The sequence below is a fragment of the Anoplopoma fimbria genome, chromosome 8 (assembly GCF_027596085.1).
Source record: "Anoplopoma fimbria isolate UVic2021 breed Golden Eagle Sablefish chromosome 8, Afim_UVic_2022, whole genome shotgun sequence".
NCBI lineage: Eukaryota > Metazoa > Chordata > Actinopteri > Perciformes > Anoplopomatidae > Anoplopoma > Anoplopoma fimbria.
In genome coordinates, this window is record NC_072456.1 from 13184290 (window position 1) to 13199207 (window position 14918).

Below are 14918 nucleotides of genomic sequence, written 5' to 3' on the forward strand. Positions count from 1 at the left end.
ATTTACTTTTTTCGGCAAAACTTCTGGTCCACGTGACTTGGTCAATGTTTTGATTTCTCAAACCTGACTGTAAGATCTGCACCGTGAGTCCGGGATGTCTGCGTCCATGAGAGTCAACTCAGCGCCGGGCTGTCCGAGGCCGGAGCAGGCGATGGACGCCAGAGGTGACGTACAGGCTAGCTCAACCTTACAGTGCTAAGCTAACAAACCAATCATTAGCTAATGAGAGGAAAACATTACTCATACTGACAAGTTCGATGGTACAGCAGCCAGAAACAAAGTTATTCTTTTCAGTCTCAAACTAACACAATTATAAATCCTCATCTCATTTATCAAAACAGTAGTGTTCACCATCATAGGGAGATGTGTAGGTACCTTTTGTGTCATTTTAAATAGTATACACATACAGTACCAGTCAAACGTTTGGACACACCTTCTCATTCAATGCTTTTTCTTTATTTTAATTTTTTTCTACATTGTAGATTAATATTGAAGACATCCAAACTATGAAGGAACACATATGGAATTATGTGGTAAACAAACAAATGCTCAACAAACCAGAATATGTTTTATATTTTAGATTCTTCATTCAGAGTAGTTGAATGAGAAGGTGTGTCCAAACTTTTGACTGGTACTGTAGATCCCCTCATACAAAGGTGAGTTATACACCTACTTTTTGTTTGAGTGTAATTTTATTTTCTCAGTTGTGGAACTGAATTTCCAAGTCCCAGCAGAGAGCAGAAAGACAAAACCTCCTGTCAATGACCACATCATCCCAGATGAACTGCTGGTCAGCCTTACCTCCACTGTCAGCAGCACACTGGGCCACACTGCGCACCATCGGCACTGCAAGGTATAGACTGCCCCCATTAATATCTAAGAAGTGTATTTCTGTGTGGCAGTTCCTAAGATGACTCTGTATACAGGGCTGTGGAATCAGACGGCCGGATGCAGTCTGGCATCACCAGCTCGGACGCAAGAAATACCAATTCTTTCTGGAGCAGCCAACGTCCGTGACTGGAGCAGGCAGGTCAGCTGGACCAACAAAACAATGCTGTTGTTGCAACTATGAAGTTTATCCAAAGATTTAATTTGAAATTGATATCAAACTGTGTTGGTTTGTCATCTAATAAAACGTTACATGGATATACTGTATCACAATCATTAATGCAATATGCATGTCAACACTTGACACTAATACATGAATTATACAAACCCAGCTTGGGTTTGATTTAGCATTTTCATAACTGGACACATAACAAAGCCCAACTGATTTTAGGTTCTGTCTGAATAGTTCTCTGTAATCAGATAATTATATTAATGCTCTATAATCAGGGCAACATTAGATGTCTCAAAGGGTCTCAAATGTAGCTTTCTGCAATCTGCAGATAACCTAAGCGACTAGATGTGCTTGTTCTTTTATTTTTCTCTTCTGTTTGGATGATATCCATACAGGGATATTTCCTTCCTGTGTGACGCTATGGTAACCCAGAAGAAGACGACCCCCCTCCCACCAGTGACTGACAGAAGTGGCATTGGAGACACACAGGTAAACTGTCTCGGGTGACACGTTTTACTTTCTGGCCTTTTAACCCTTCATGGCAAAAATATGAAAGGCCTTAGAATGAGCTGAAATTTGTATTTTTTTATTTATTATAACCTTCCAGATAGTTTCTTTCTGAGCGGCATGTGTGGTACAACGCAACATTTAAGCAGTACTTTACAATATAACAAAATCAACCAGTTGTGAAAAATAAGCAAATAAGCAAGATAACCCAGCTCAGCAACCACAGTACTTAATTGTTCAGTCACCCAAAAGCCGAAAAAGGGAAAAAAAGTAGAAACGCATAAAGGGAAACCATGCGGACTCAAACTACAGTGTGTCTGTACATTTAGAACAGTGTTAAAAGTTTTGAGAACAATTTATTATATTCTGTTTATTTCTGTTTTTTGTCTTGCAATTGTAGTAAAAAATAACATAAATTAGTAAAAAGTAAAAGTTAAGAAAGGAATTCAAATTAAATTTTCATATTCAGTAGTAATAGGTTTTACAGTAAAAATTCACCTTTATTGCCATATATCTATATATGTATACAAGTTTGAAGTGTGAGGTGATAACCACAGCAACTCTGTCTTTCAGAACTTGAGTGTCTCAGAAAGTCTGATCCCGGAAGAATATCACATTGTGAGAAACAAAGGGCTGCATGGCCTTGAGTTCTTTGAGGAGTGAGTCCGCTTTCTTATGTGTACCCTCATTTTATTTTTGGAATATAAAAAGCTCTTATGGTGCTTTTCTTCTTAGTGCGTTCACAGTGCAGCTGCAAGATGAGGAGCAGAAGCTACGGGTCTTCCCTTCATTGTGAGTTCAAAAATATGAATTTGTCTAATTTACAGATACATTTCAGTCAAGTAGACTTCACTGGGAGATTTGTTGTCTAAATGAGTAATGGTGGTAATGGTAATAGTACGGTGTACCTCAAGGTAGGCAAAGTGCTGGTAAGATAAGGGATGTGTGTATGTTCTGTGTGTCCAGGAGGCCCAGTGGCAGACTGGAAGTGATCCAGTTGATGAGGATGATGGATGACATGCTGGAGAAGGCCGGAGTGGATCAGCAGATTGACGAGCTGACAGAACTCTCCCAGGTAGGCAGACAGACAAGCAGGAAGTACACGGGCTGCTCTGTGTCTCTATGGCTGACACTAGTGCTGTGTTGCATTTTTCTGTATTTACATAGAATATGTATAGAATATACGTACTAAGCAACATTCGGCTTTTGGGCTACTTTTATACAGGAGTTAGAGTGTACTGAGTTGGATTTGGAGTGCCAATTTACTGAGTGTGCGAAATCTTCCTTTAATAATGTAAAAGCTTTATATGAAAAACAAATTTGCTCTGAGATTTTTCTTCTAGTATAGCCAGCTATACATATTAGAATGCAATGAAATGTCTTACAGATGGAGGGTCTGCTGGAGCTGGTGCAGGTTGAGCAGAACATCTACAACATTGTTTTCCATGAACTGATTCGGCAGGTCAGCGTGGGCTGTGCTGAAAGAGGGCAGCTACTCGCCAAACTCAGGTTAGCAGCCAATACACTAGGAAGGCATTTAAATAGTGCAACACTTTTGAGGGAGTTTCATGAGCCTTTACACCAGATTATGGAAAAATGGATCTAAATCATCAATCTGCAACTGTTTTACCTTTTTTGTTACCTTAAGTTGATTCTGAAACACATTTTGACGAATAGTTTCGGAGATTTTCAGAAAATCTTTTCCAGCAATGACCCCAAGAAGCTCTTTTGCACAGCAGCTCTCGTGTTTTTGTGTCCAGACAGCGCTACCAGTCCCTGCTCGAGCGAATCCCCAGCCGACTGAAGGCTCTGCACACCGAGGGAGTGGCACAGCGAGCTCTGGACCGCCGGCTCACTGAGGAGATCTATCGTATCAAGACATCAATACAGCAGCTCAACACGTACGTAGGTCAGGCCCCAGGCTGCTGGTTCATGTTAAGCACTGGAACGTGTTCAAAGAGTGATTCTATTCAAAGACTAAATAATAAATGCAAAAAATAAAAAAGATAGCACTCATTATAATGTGTGAATATACAAAATATGTTTGCAAATATTTCTTTAAATGTGTTTATGGGTTTGAATTCTCTTCACAGGGAGCTCTGCAGAATGAGAGACCATGATTCCTTTGTTTCCCAGCAGGCAGAGTGCGCTCACACACAGCTGGCTGGGGCTATCGAGCAGACTCACACCAACTCAGAGTCAGTCCCACGTACAGTATGAATTCAACCACTGTTCATTTAGTCCAAAAACACATTTTAATCAAGTTGATGCATTCCAAAATTGACCAGCGTGATTAATATGAAGCTTATTTATCGGGTTGATATGAGTGATTTATTTCAAGAGACTCATAAAGAGATTTATTTGTGCCTTGAACAAAAAATGGCAAAAAACTACAGTGAAGAGTAACACTGTATAAGCAATTACTTAAACATGTATTAGATACCAGGTACTGCTATCAGTGTATCTTGTTGGAATGCACACAGCAGCCTTTACTGTATCTTTAATTATAACTTCCAAAAATGTAAAAAAGTAGAAACTCGAATTAGTGTTTTAAGTTGCAAAAAAACAAAATTTCCTGCAGAGCATTTTTTAAATAGTCTATGTGCTCTTCTCAGTGTGGTGCAGGGTTACCACGAACTGTATGAGATGCAGAGGGGTCGCCTCGAGGCTCAGCTGCTCCAGATGACTGAGGAGAGAGACTCCTGGAGCCAGCTCACCTTCTGCCTCGCCCTCAAGGTGTGGGAGCTATGATCTAGTTTTTTTTCCTTCAATTGGACTCATATCATGTGTTAGTTCTTTGTTGTTTTGATGTGCTGTTATGCTGAATAGATAATACATCAACTGATTGCGAGCACAATAAGATGTAATGAAAAATATAATTTGTGGATTGTTTCACTATATAAATAGCTATGGCCCACTTTGTTGCTCACTATAAGTTTTGGGTTGTAAGGATGACATGTCTCTGTGATTGTCAGGTGATCAGTATGAAGAAGCTGCAGCTGATCAGTCGGCTGCATATCATCGCGCAGAGCTGGTTCAAGACAGCTGAGCACTGCAGCCTTTGCCTCACTTTGAAGGTAACAATGCAGTTCCTATTTCTTAACGCTTTCTGTTTTGCTCATGGTAAAAACACCAAATGCATCAGATGATTTTCTGGAAACTTCCCTGGTGGTTCAATTACACTCTAACTATGATAGTCACCATCCCGCTGTAGGACACAGATGACCTGACTATCCTCATGGAGCTCACTGACTACTGGAAAGAGCAGCTGACTGCTTTCATGTCCCAGCTGAAGAAGACTGAGTATGCTCAGTGTGAACAGATCAGTGCAATCCAGCAAGGCATCGCCAAGTGGCTCGCCTTCTGCACCACGCAGAGCAAGTAAGGACAAGCTAAGATACCCAGGGAGATTATGCAAGGTTTCATGATTATCCTTTATTTTAAAGAAAGTAGGTTATTATAGTTTTCTTGAAAGCTATAATAACCTACTTACTGCCCGGTAAAGTGTCTATGATCAGGAAGAGGAAATGAAAATGTGTGTTTATTCTGCCAAACATGCTCTTACTTTCTTTCAAGGTGTCCTCAACCAAAATATGAGAAAGCTTCTTTGGAAAAGTTTCATGCAGATTTGAAGGACTGGTCAATTGTAAGACAGTACATTTACTTACTCTGTCTTTCATTTTTGTGGTCATTGTTGTTATCTATCTGTCTATGTATTTTTTTTAAGACTTGGCTTGATGTTGTCCTAGATCAGGAAAGCAATTTTTAAAACATGCGCATATTTCTGCCTCGTAAAGTAGATGCCATTTTGCAATCTTTCTTTTAGATTATATTTCAATTATCAAGTGTATGTGTTGACATTTGGGTCATACAGTATGTCTAGTCAACAGCAAGGTTTAATTTTCTTATCCTAAAGTCCTCCTCTGTGTTCTGTTTCTCTGCAGACATTGGCCCTCCAGTGCGACAGCTATCAAGGTGAAAAGCTGCTTTGCTCCCAGCAGACACTGGGCGAGCTCGCCCGTGTCCAGGAAAGACGGCTGAATATGAGCCTTGAGCTGTTCAGAAGACATCCTTCTCCTGATGGTGAACCCCTTGGAGGCCAACATGCCCTAAGAGAGCTGGACAAGGTGCTATCTCAGCTCCTGAAACAGCTGGACACCAGAGTCAGTGGAGCAAATGGTGAGGGCTGATAGAAACACAATTTTGAATAGTTCAAAATAAGCTAGTAACTATGATTTGTAAGGCCTACATACGGGTAAGTAAAGTATACACATTCACCTGGCACTTATTTAGTTTTTGCTTTCAAATGGATATATCTGTAAACAAACAGAACTGCTGATAGGTGCAAAATCAGGACCTTGGTGAGTATCACGGTGTGCTGCTGACACACATACACACACAAGCTATCGTCACAGAATCTTCATATATCTGTCTCATATATCTTTCTTGTTTTTCTTGATTTTTTAGTGGGTCTTATTTAGGGATACGATACGGTCCTTAAGATATGAACTTAAGTGTTGAAACTGATTCCGGCCATGCTGTTTCAGGGATCCACGGACAGATCATGTCACTGCTCGGGTCGATGGAGTCCCAGGATTCCAAGCTTCGTGCAGTGATTGGCCGACCAGAAATTATGTCGGTTTCTGACTGGCTGAAGCTGGAGAAGGCCCTGGGAAACTGGAAGAGTTTGGCTGAAAAAGCTTTTCAGAACGTCTCAAGCAAGCAAACAGAGAACGAAAAGGACAACAATAAGCCAGACATATTGTAAGTTTGGTTTAAACAATGGATTTATTAATAATGCTCAAGATGCCTCATTTATCAAAATTTTGAAAATAGGTTTTTGAATTTGCTCCAAAAAGGTGACTTTTGGATGTTCTTCAGTACAATAAATGTGGTATTCTTTATGTGTTTATGAATCACTTGTGAGAAAATGTATAGTTCCTTGGACAAGCTAAGGCTCTTTTTGTTGTTTAAACACGTTTTATTCATTGCTGGTAATAAAATGGTTTTGAAAGACAATTTTAATGAGCACATCGAAAAAAGATACAATTTGACACTGAAATATAAATACTTATTTTTCCTGTTGCATGTGTTTGTGTGTTCGAACAGTACAGAGACAGAAAAGGCATTAGACAAAGTGCAGGAGTTCGTAACCGGCCTGTCCAACTTCACTGAAAGTGAGAACCACAAACTCAGGGAGGAGGTCAGTACCAAACAGGTTTAATCAACTGTTCATCAACTGTACATCAAATGTTGCAAAAACTACAATGTCACTGTAGAACAAACAAACATATCAGCTCCATGAATGTGAAGCTCAGATCTTACACAGACAATACATCTGAATGACCAAACCCCTCCAAACATTTTGCATCTATGCCTCTCAACAAAGTTACTAGTGTGTTTGTTTTCTGTAATGTTACATCTTGAGTTTAAGTATTTCCTCTCCTGTCAGGTCAGTTCTATTCACATGGGACAGACTCGCTGGATGTTGGATCTGTTGCTCATCACAGTACCCGAGCATAGTGAAGACCACAACCACGAACAGGAACACCACTACTTTAAAAACATCTCACCACAGACACTGGATGAGGATGCCAAGATGCTGACTGAGAAACTTAAATTTTTTTCCATATACATCAGCAGGTACCCAAAGTTTTCATCCATTTTTTTTTTACCATTTATAGTTATGCAGATGCTGTTAACCAACATAACTCACAACTTCTCCACAGTACAATAAGTCAACTTTTTTATCTAGCACAAGTACTGAACTGAATAAGAGGTGATAAACTCACCTTTTCACACTCTTCATTTTAACTTACAACACACCGAAATGAAATGATGGCAAAGTATGTTTAGTTACTCTAAGATTGAAAGGATCAGCACAGGGGGGTTTTCTCCAGGGTTTACTAATCAGCAAATGTTTGTTTTTAATTCCAGCTGTTGCAAACTGATTCTGGAGGAGCAGATTCTGCAGAACCCACATGAAGTCAAGAGTGAAGATGAGCTGAATGAGTGCAGAAAGCTGCAGGTAAATTAGTGATGCAGAATTAAATATATAGCAAATAACTGATAGTAACATCAGGGCTACATGTTTATACATTTCATAAGAAATAATTGCTTAAGGTACAATAGAAAAATCAAGAAATACACCAAACCTACATTCCATTATAAGACCGAACTGCTTGTTGTGTTTTACTTTGTGTTCAAATATTACAAAACTCCAGGAGAGGGAGCCATACTGGAGTTACAGACTAGGGGAAGATGCGCTAAACAAACTTCCATGTTTACTGTGCGGGCTGTTGTCTTGTCCATCCTCAGAGAGAGTGCACTGATTGGGTGGAGACCAGTATAATCCTGCTCTCAGGAGTAAAATGTGGTCCTCTAGAGCTGCAAGACCGACAGGCTGACCCCGCCTCCAGCATTGATGTCCCAGTCTCTCCAGCAGACAGCATGGAGACTCTGGTGAGGAGTCAATTAAAATTCAACCCCCATGGATAGAACTAATTTGAATTAAAACTTTAAACATGTTTGCTGAAGATAAGCATGGCTGTGGTTTATTATTATATTTCAACTTAGTTATCTCCTTATTATTGGAAACTTGAAAGCCTGGTGTCAGTTGACTGACAGTGTGATGATACTACAGTGAAGTAGAGCGGACTTCAGAGAAGAGATTGCCAATGATCATTTATCAGGTTTTAGTGTAGTCATGATCTAATGCTGGTATCAGATACCCAAATAAATTGTGATCACCTAATCACAGAAGAGGAACAAATGTTTTTGTGGTTTTGTGTGTGTTTATAGGTGAACAAAGAGGTTTCAGCAGAGCCTGAAGCACACAGTGATGTCAAAGATGAGATTGAGGCAGAACCGAGAATGGTGAGTCGTTTTAACAGCTGTGGAGTACGAGTACAAAGCTTAATGACACTCTGTAACCATTTAGACTATAAGTATTTTGTAGCAGTATAGTGTGGCCGAGAATAAAGTATAACTATTTAAAAGGTTGATAATGACATTAACTTAGACTTGTATTTTTCTGACAGTCGCTGTTTGGTTTCCATTTGATGTATAACATGCATCCTGATTTTTCAAAATGATAATTTGCTATAGATAAGATATTCAATAACTGTCACCAATTTAATAATAATCATGATGCTAACGATGAGGGCAGTGATGGTACTCTTGTTTCTCCACAGGGAACTGCTGAAGGACTTGTTACACAAAAAGAGGTTTATCAGGTATTAATATAGTTTTCATCAAGTGTACTTAGATGGTATCCTGCACATGAGTGAAAAAAACATTAAAAAAAATCTAATCTGGAAAAGTAATATTACACATCCATGGTTCATTGCAACGTTTATAGAGCTTTGGAGCATCTTGGAGTTTGTAGAATTGTGTTAAGGACAGAACAGTTGTAAGGAATTCATTAAACTCCTGAGGACAAATGGGTCTTCTTAAAGGAACACAGAACCAGACTTAATTGCTAAAAATAACAGTGTGTGTTGTTGTTGTTGTTGTTGTTGTTGTTGTTGTTGTCGTCCTGCAGGGGGAGCTAACGGTTCTTGAGACCCCAGTGGTGAAGCTGATAAGCTATGATGGAAACATTACACAAACAAAGCTGGGAGAGAGCACTGTCCACCTGAGCGGGGTCAGAACATTAAATAACACACTTTTTCAATGTTTGTGTGTCACGCCTTTCACCGTATGTAGAGCTGAACAAACGGTCTGTCTCTTTGACCATCCGTCTGTCTGTCTCTGTCTGTCAGACTGAGGAGCTGGTTGTGTCTCCGGTGACAGATAAAGCTCAGAAAGCTTTTAGTGATCTGACCACAGTAGGATTACTGCAGCAGGAACTGCAGTAAGTTAACTTTCTTAACATTTTTGTAAAACTGTGACATGATATCAAACACGTCACCTTTTAATGTGGAAATCTATGTTTTTCACCTTAAATCCCAAGCTGTTTTTTTCATGACTGCTCCAAAACACTCAATAAACATCCAGTTTGTGCATGTACTGTTTTAAGCACTCGTTAGCTATAAGCTCAATAGTGCCACACAGGAATTTATTTTTATTTTATTGTTTGAAATAACAACTGCGGCGGTTGGCATGAGCAGCATTTACCACCATGGCTGAACATCCATGCTTTTGTATTGCCTTTGGAAATAAGTTTGTTAAATGTCCACAGAGTAGCTGAGTTTGTGTTTGTCCAGAAATGTAGAGTTGACCTGTTGATTTGCAAAAGACATCCAGGTTAGAGTTCTCCCCGTGTTTGTGTCAGTGATTCAGAGCTGCGTGTCCAGAGTGCCGAGCAGCGAGCCCTCGAGGCCGAAGAAGCCCTGCAAGCAGCGTTGGAGAAGATTCAGGACCTGGAGGGACAACTGCAGAGTCCGCCCAGTCTGGAGCCCAAAAGTAATGAAGGTACCGCCTAAACAAAACACTCACTAATCTTGTAACTGAGACAGAGAGACAATAATACAGGATTAAAGCGTACATGTGGTATAGTACGTTTGTTTTTGTTGCAGAGAGAAAGAAAACGCCACCACTCTCCCCACTACCAGTAACAAATCCAGCTCCTCCAAAGAAAAATGCAGCTGAAGTCAAACCAACAACCAGCACCAAAAAGACCAAGAAACGGTGATCTGACATGTGATCAGGAGGTGTCACAACTTTATATGTATGTATGGAACGCTCCATTAAATGTTGGGTAAACTATTTTTTAAATCTATTTTTGTGTTTTATGTTTCATGTATTTTCTGTGTTGTAACAAGGCTCATCGCCTGCAATCCATCACAGTCCACATCCATAAAACCAGTAAAGGAAACCCACCTAAGGTATTAGGAAGGAAGTAGCAAACAATACAGAATGATATTCCCGCTATAAGGAGGTTATCTAATATTCATAAAGCAAGACTGTTGTATGAGAATGAATATAGTATATGTAAATATATGTATATGTTAATATTTTATCATTTATGTAATTGCTTGATGTGGTTTTGTTTAACCTTGTGATATGTCTAAGTAAAGACAAGTTAGTTATTGTTTTCTTCCAAAATAAAGCTCCTACATTAAAGTTCGGACATTACATGGAAATTGTCAAAATGTTACACAAACCTAGTTAACCTACAGTAGAGGCTCTGAGACCATTCGGTGCTAAAGCTCACCAACGTAAACCACTCAAATTCCAAAGCACTAAGGAAAACATTGATTAAGAAACTTTTATTTTAAATTATCTTTACCATGATCAAAACTCTGAAACTCTACCACGAGCTGAGAATGGCTCGCACTCTCCTCTGTAAGGTGAATTAAATATAACATTTCAACAATGATAAACTTTCACGTCACAACAGTCACATCATTGGTGAGTCTGTATCTGGTTCCCCCTCTGTCGTCCCTCCCTCTCCTTCCACAGCAGGGGGAGGAGGGGGTGGTAGGCATGAGAGGTCAGGGGTCATGCTCAGGAGATCTTGGGGGAGGGGAAGGACCAGGGCGGGATGGAGGAGACGGAGAGAAGCCCTGAACCCCTCCCAGGCATCTCTGTCCTCTTCTGCTGCTTTTACCTAGGGGAGAGAAGGACAGCTGTTGGAAACATGTTTTCTGTACAAAAATATTACTGGGAATGCAGAAATGATCTCACTGGCAGAGGTAAACTTCAGTTTAAACCAAGGCTGTGCTCTGGGCTGGAAAAACAGCAAAATTATTTGAAATGGAAACAGAAACCGTAGTGTTTGAAGGCATCGGAACAGTGATCAGCCACTATAATTCTTTGATGTCAGCTACTACTGTCTTTTTACTACCACAAGGATCGGCCAAAGTTAGACATGTTCTAACTGTAAACATAGAGGTATTTTTGTGTATTTCTACAGTTTTTTTTTAAATGCTGATAATAATAAAATTCCCGAGTTAGATTAATCTTTAGTCAAATGCCATATTTGACCAAAAATAAATAAAAGGAAATCGATGAACATAAACACATAATATGCAAAAGCAGGCCTTAAAATATAGAACATTTTTTTTATAAAAGGCTTGTGTAGTTCCTCACTCTGACTTGGTGTTGTCTCTTGGCTGCAGCCTCGGCAGCCAGACTCTGCTGTAACTCCACCGGAAAACTGAGCTCGTCTCTGACAGGAAATCAAACACAAGCCTGGTCAGCAGGAAGATCACAGTACGCTACAAATCTCTACATTCCTCTTTGTGGTTTACCTGGAAAAATCAAAGCTTTCAGAGGAAAAACTTCACAGAAAGTGATGCATTTATTTCTGAAACCCGGCTAACCCTTTGTAATGTCCAAATTGATTCCCGTTATACATAGATCAGCCGTTAATATAAGGTGTTGCTGCCTGTCCCTGCAAGAGCTACAATCAACACAGGTCACCCAGAGTAGGGGGCGCGTTAAGACCAGACTCTACACCCACAGTAACATGAGGTAGACCAGAATGCATTGCTACCACAGGATGTAATGTGTTTTGTGATTTTTAAGTCTTTGCTTCCTATGAAACTCTCTAACTGAGAAAGATACTGCCAACGAAGGTTAATTACAACAGATTTTCTTTCTTTATCTTCAGTCTTACATGTCTGCTCTCTCCACCTTGATGCCCCAGCGGCAAGCGACAGAGTCAACAGCTGCTTGTATCTGCTGTCCGATCTTCCTCCTGTTCAGCAGGATGTGGCTGAATGTGTGTTGGGCGAGAATGTCTCTGACCGCTGCCTGGACCAGAGTCTGCAGCACTGTGGTCAGACTGGACAGAGCTGCGCTGCACAAAGCCACATTCTCTATCTGGTAATAACACACTGCACTCAGCTCCGGCCTCACCAAGTCCTTTGTCACCACCTGCATACAGACGTATGAGAAGTCAGCAGTCTAATGACATTAAATCATCATCTCTGTCTACTTAATTTATTCAGCGGGGAGCACTTTGTTTACTCATCATCCCAAAAGGTTGAGAAATACTGTGTAACAGAGATGGAATCCTGCTTTATTGTTAACTTCTGTGAAGTTTAGTTAAAGTAGCAAATGCAATTTAACAGTAAGTGACAAATAAGTCTGATCTCTTTATGGACTATGAAAGATTTCAGGGAAACCAAAGTGCATATACTGTACTGTAATCATTTTTAGATATGGAGCTTAATGGGAATTGTTCTGTACCGTGTGAGGAGGAACCTTCAGCATTGTCAGTCGAATGTCAACCTTGTGACACACATCAAGGAGTGGAAGGTAGAAGAGAAGGCCTGGAGAGAGGAAGGAGAAGGGATGATGATGACTAAAAAATGTTAACTAATTGAGGGTCCAAACTTAACACAATGTAGCTGTATTATCAGAAGCAAACCAACCTACAAGTAATTCAAACACTGACACATCCTCAGAAATGACAAGTCAACTGTGTTGCATAAACTGAAGTACAGTAATTGGTGACAACCTGGTCCTCTGGGTCTTCCACGCAGTAGGTGACCCAGTCTGAAGATCACAGCTCTCTCATGCTCCCTCACTATCTGTCAATGGAAATGACAGACATCCGTCAGTCCATGTAAAAAGGAAGACAGTGATGGCTGCAGTGACTTACAAGTCAAGTACGTCAATTGGACCAGCTTATACTGGTCTAATTGACAAGAAGGCCAGTGTTTATACAATACTTTTGTACAATAACAATGGAGTCAGAAAGTATTAAAACATTGACACATTTTTCTTCTGATGGCTGTGAACTCTAGAACATTGTATTAATAATAAAACAATGTCTATAAGGTGAAAATGCTAACTCTCTGAAATATTCCATTGTCATGCTTAAAAAAATCCCCAATAATCACAAATTTCTCCAAATATTTTACTTTTTGTCGAGGTTGAAAAGCTGGAAACAGCTTTTTCACCATAAAGAGACTCAAAATAAACATGAATGGTGATATTATTCACCCTTTAATGTCTCCATTACAAACTGCATGTGTCTTGTTTGTTTTGCATAATTTCTGTTGAATAAATCACACTGGTTTTTAAATAGGATTATTGTACATGTGTTCGGTTTCTGCGCGGTCTGTGGTGTATTTCGTACTTTGACACAGAACCAAATGGAAAGAGGGAGGACCAGGAGAACCAGAGCAAAGACGAAGACCATCAGCAGCCACTCAAACACTCCCAGGTTCTTGCGCTTCAGACCTGCAGAGATCCACATTCACACTTTGTTTGAAGAAACCCAACCAAGATACTCCAATTAAAGATAATTAATAGTCATTTTGCAATTTTCAAGCTCGAAAAGATTTCCCAAGACTTTTTCTTTAGTAATGATTTCTCAATACGAAGAAGGATGATGTTATTGCAAAGTTAAAATAAAATTTTAATTTATTTGTATCATTACATTCTTGAATTCAGAATACTATATATTTGATCTGTGATTGCGTTTCCAGAATGTACGCTTCAAGAAATTCAATAAATACATTTTTAAATCACACAATTAAATATGTATTCATCCTCACGAATAAACCTTTTCCCAACTGCATATAAAATGTGCCAGGCTTTTCTTCAGACTTTGACTTACCCTCCTCCTGCTCTGCTGCTTCCAGGAGTCCCAGGTTCTCCTCCTTGACCTCATTGTCTCTCACACTGTCTATGTCCACCACAGTGGATCTCACCTTCACTTCTGTCTCCAGCTCCACCTTCACCTCATTTGTCTCTAGCTTCTCCTTCTGCAGCCTCTCTTTCCTCACCGATGATGCTCCGGGATCGCGACCTGCCTTCGATGGCCTTTGTCTGTGACTTCTGGGAGGTACAGAGGCTCCGCTCTCCCTCTCCCTCCTGGGCGTCGTTCTGGATCTCGACGGGAGTCCGGGCTGGACATTGGAGGACTTCTCCATACTTGCCGGAGGCTCTGCAGTGAAGAGCATGGGAGTGATGGCTGCTGGGATGTTTCTGCTGGAAGGGTTAGTGGATGTTTTTTCTTTTTGGGTGAAAGCAGAGAGAACTGATAAATATAGGGGTTTTCACTGCTGTGAGTTGTCTCCTCTGGCTTGAGGTCTGTAGCTGGAGTCAGTGGTGCTGCTGTCTACTGTGGTAATCACACAGACTTCATGGATGGTTAATTAGGCGGACTGTTTGAACTAGGGAGTAGGACAGCAGTGGGAGTGACACCCACCACCTTCTCTGTTTTACATATCATTTCAGGTCAGTGAACTTTTGTGAGCATGATATTCAATAGGCTTTATGTTGTCAAAGCAGCAAACCAAACGTTAAGTAAGGATAATAATGTGGGAAAATGTCAAGATACGATAGAAATGATAAGTTTTTCATGTACAGGTCATCTCCTGATCTGCAAACATATCTCTTCCTCTTTTCTCCCAGATTCAGAAAGGCCTTATCAGACATAAACTCAAAA

General features: G+C 40.2%; 2 protein-coding genes across 3 annotated transcripts; one reads left to right on the top strand and one right to left on the bottom strand.

The window, feature by feature from the left end:
* The first annotated feature begins 11 nt into the window (after window positions 1-11).
* Window positions 12-10433, top strand: axdnd1 (axonemal dynein light chain domain containing 1). Of its 2 annotated transcripts, XM_054603255.1 has the most exons (26): window positions 12-164; window positions 705-853; window positions 927-1030; window positions 1456-1549; window positions 2141-2226; window positions 2303-2359; window positions 2534-2642; window positions 2955-3076; window positions 3328-3468; window positions 3661-3765; window positions 4183-4303; window positions 4543-4644; window positions 4782-4948; window positions 5144-5213; window positions 5512-5746; window positions 6115-6331; window positions 6677-6770; window positions 7020-7210; window positions 7505-7595; window positions 7886-8029; window positions 8369-8443; window positions 8761-8802; window positions 9111-9212; window positions 9331-9422; window positions 9843-9982; window positions 10087-10433. In XM_054603255.1, the coding sequence occupies exons 1-26, from the start codon at window positions 95-97 to the stop codon at window positions 10200-10202; spliced, it is 3036 nt and encodes a 1011-aa protein (XP_054459230.1). In that variant the 5' UTR covers window positions 12-94; the 3' UTR covers window positions 10203-10433. The 2 variants fall into 2 exon arrangements, with proteins under 2 accessions (XP_054459230.1, XP_054459231.1); XM_054603256.1 differs by lacking the exons at window positions 9331-9422; window positions 10087-10433 and having other exon boundaries at window positions 9843-9919.
* Window positions 10434-10910: 477 nt separating this feature from the next.
* On the bottom strand, window positions 10911-14580 carry nphs2 (NPHS2 stomatin family member, podocin). The gene is made up of 7 exons (XM_054603408.1): window positions 14085-14580; window positions 13602-13705; window positions 12978-13050; window positions 12707-12789; window positions 12132-12391; window positions 11603-11681; window positions 10911-11120 (listed from the first exon to the last, which is right to left on the bottom strand). The coding sequence occupies exons 1-7, from the start codon at window positions 14428-14430 to the stop codon at window positions 10911-10913; spliced, it is 1155 nt and encodes a 384-aa protein (XP_054459383.1). The 5' UTR covers window positions 14431-14580.
* Window positions 14581-14918: the final 338 nt, after the last annotated feature.

Bases quoted from the DNA above. Each gene is read 5' to 3' on its own strand.
- axdnd1 (XM_054603255.1), top strand. From the start codon at position 95: ATGTCTGCGTCCATGAGAGTCAACTCAGCGCCGGGCTGTCCGAGGCCG. The intron at 1,031-1,455 runs GTCAGCTGGACC...ATATCCATACAG, and splicing joins TCCGTGACTGGAGCAGGCAG to GGATATTTCCTTCCTGTGTG. The intron at 8,803-9,110 runs GTATTAATATAG...GTCGTCCTGCAG, and splicing joins CACAAAAAGAGGTTTATCAG to GGGGAGCTAACGGTTCTTGA.
- nphs2 (XM_054603408.1), bottom strand. From the start codon at position 14,430: ATGCTCTTCACTGCAGAGCCTCCGGCAAGTATGGAGAAGTCCTCCAAT. The intron at 13,051-13,601 runs GTACGAAATACA...TTCCATTGACAG, and splicing joins CCATTTGGTTCTGTGTCAAA to ATAGTGAGGGAGCATGAGAG. The intron at 11,121-11,602 runs GTGAGGAACTAC...TCTCTCCCCTAG, and splicing joins AGAGACAACACCAAGTCAGA to GTAAAAGCAGCAGAAGAGGA.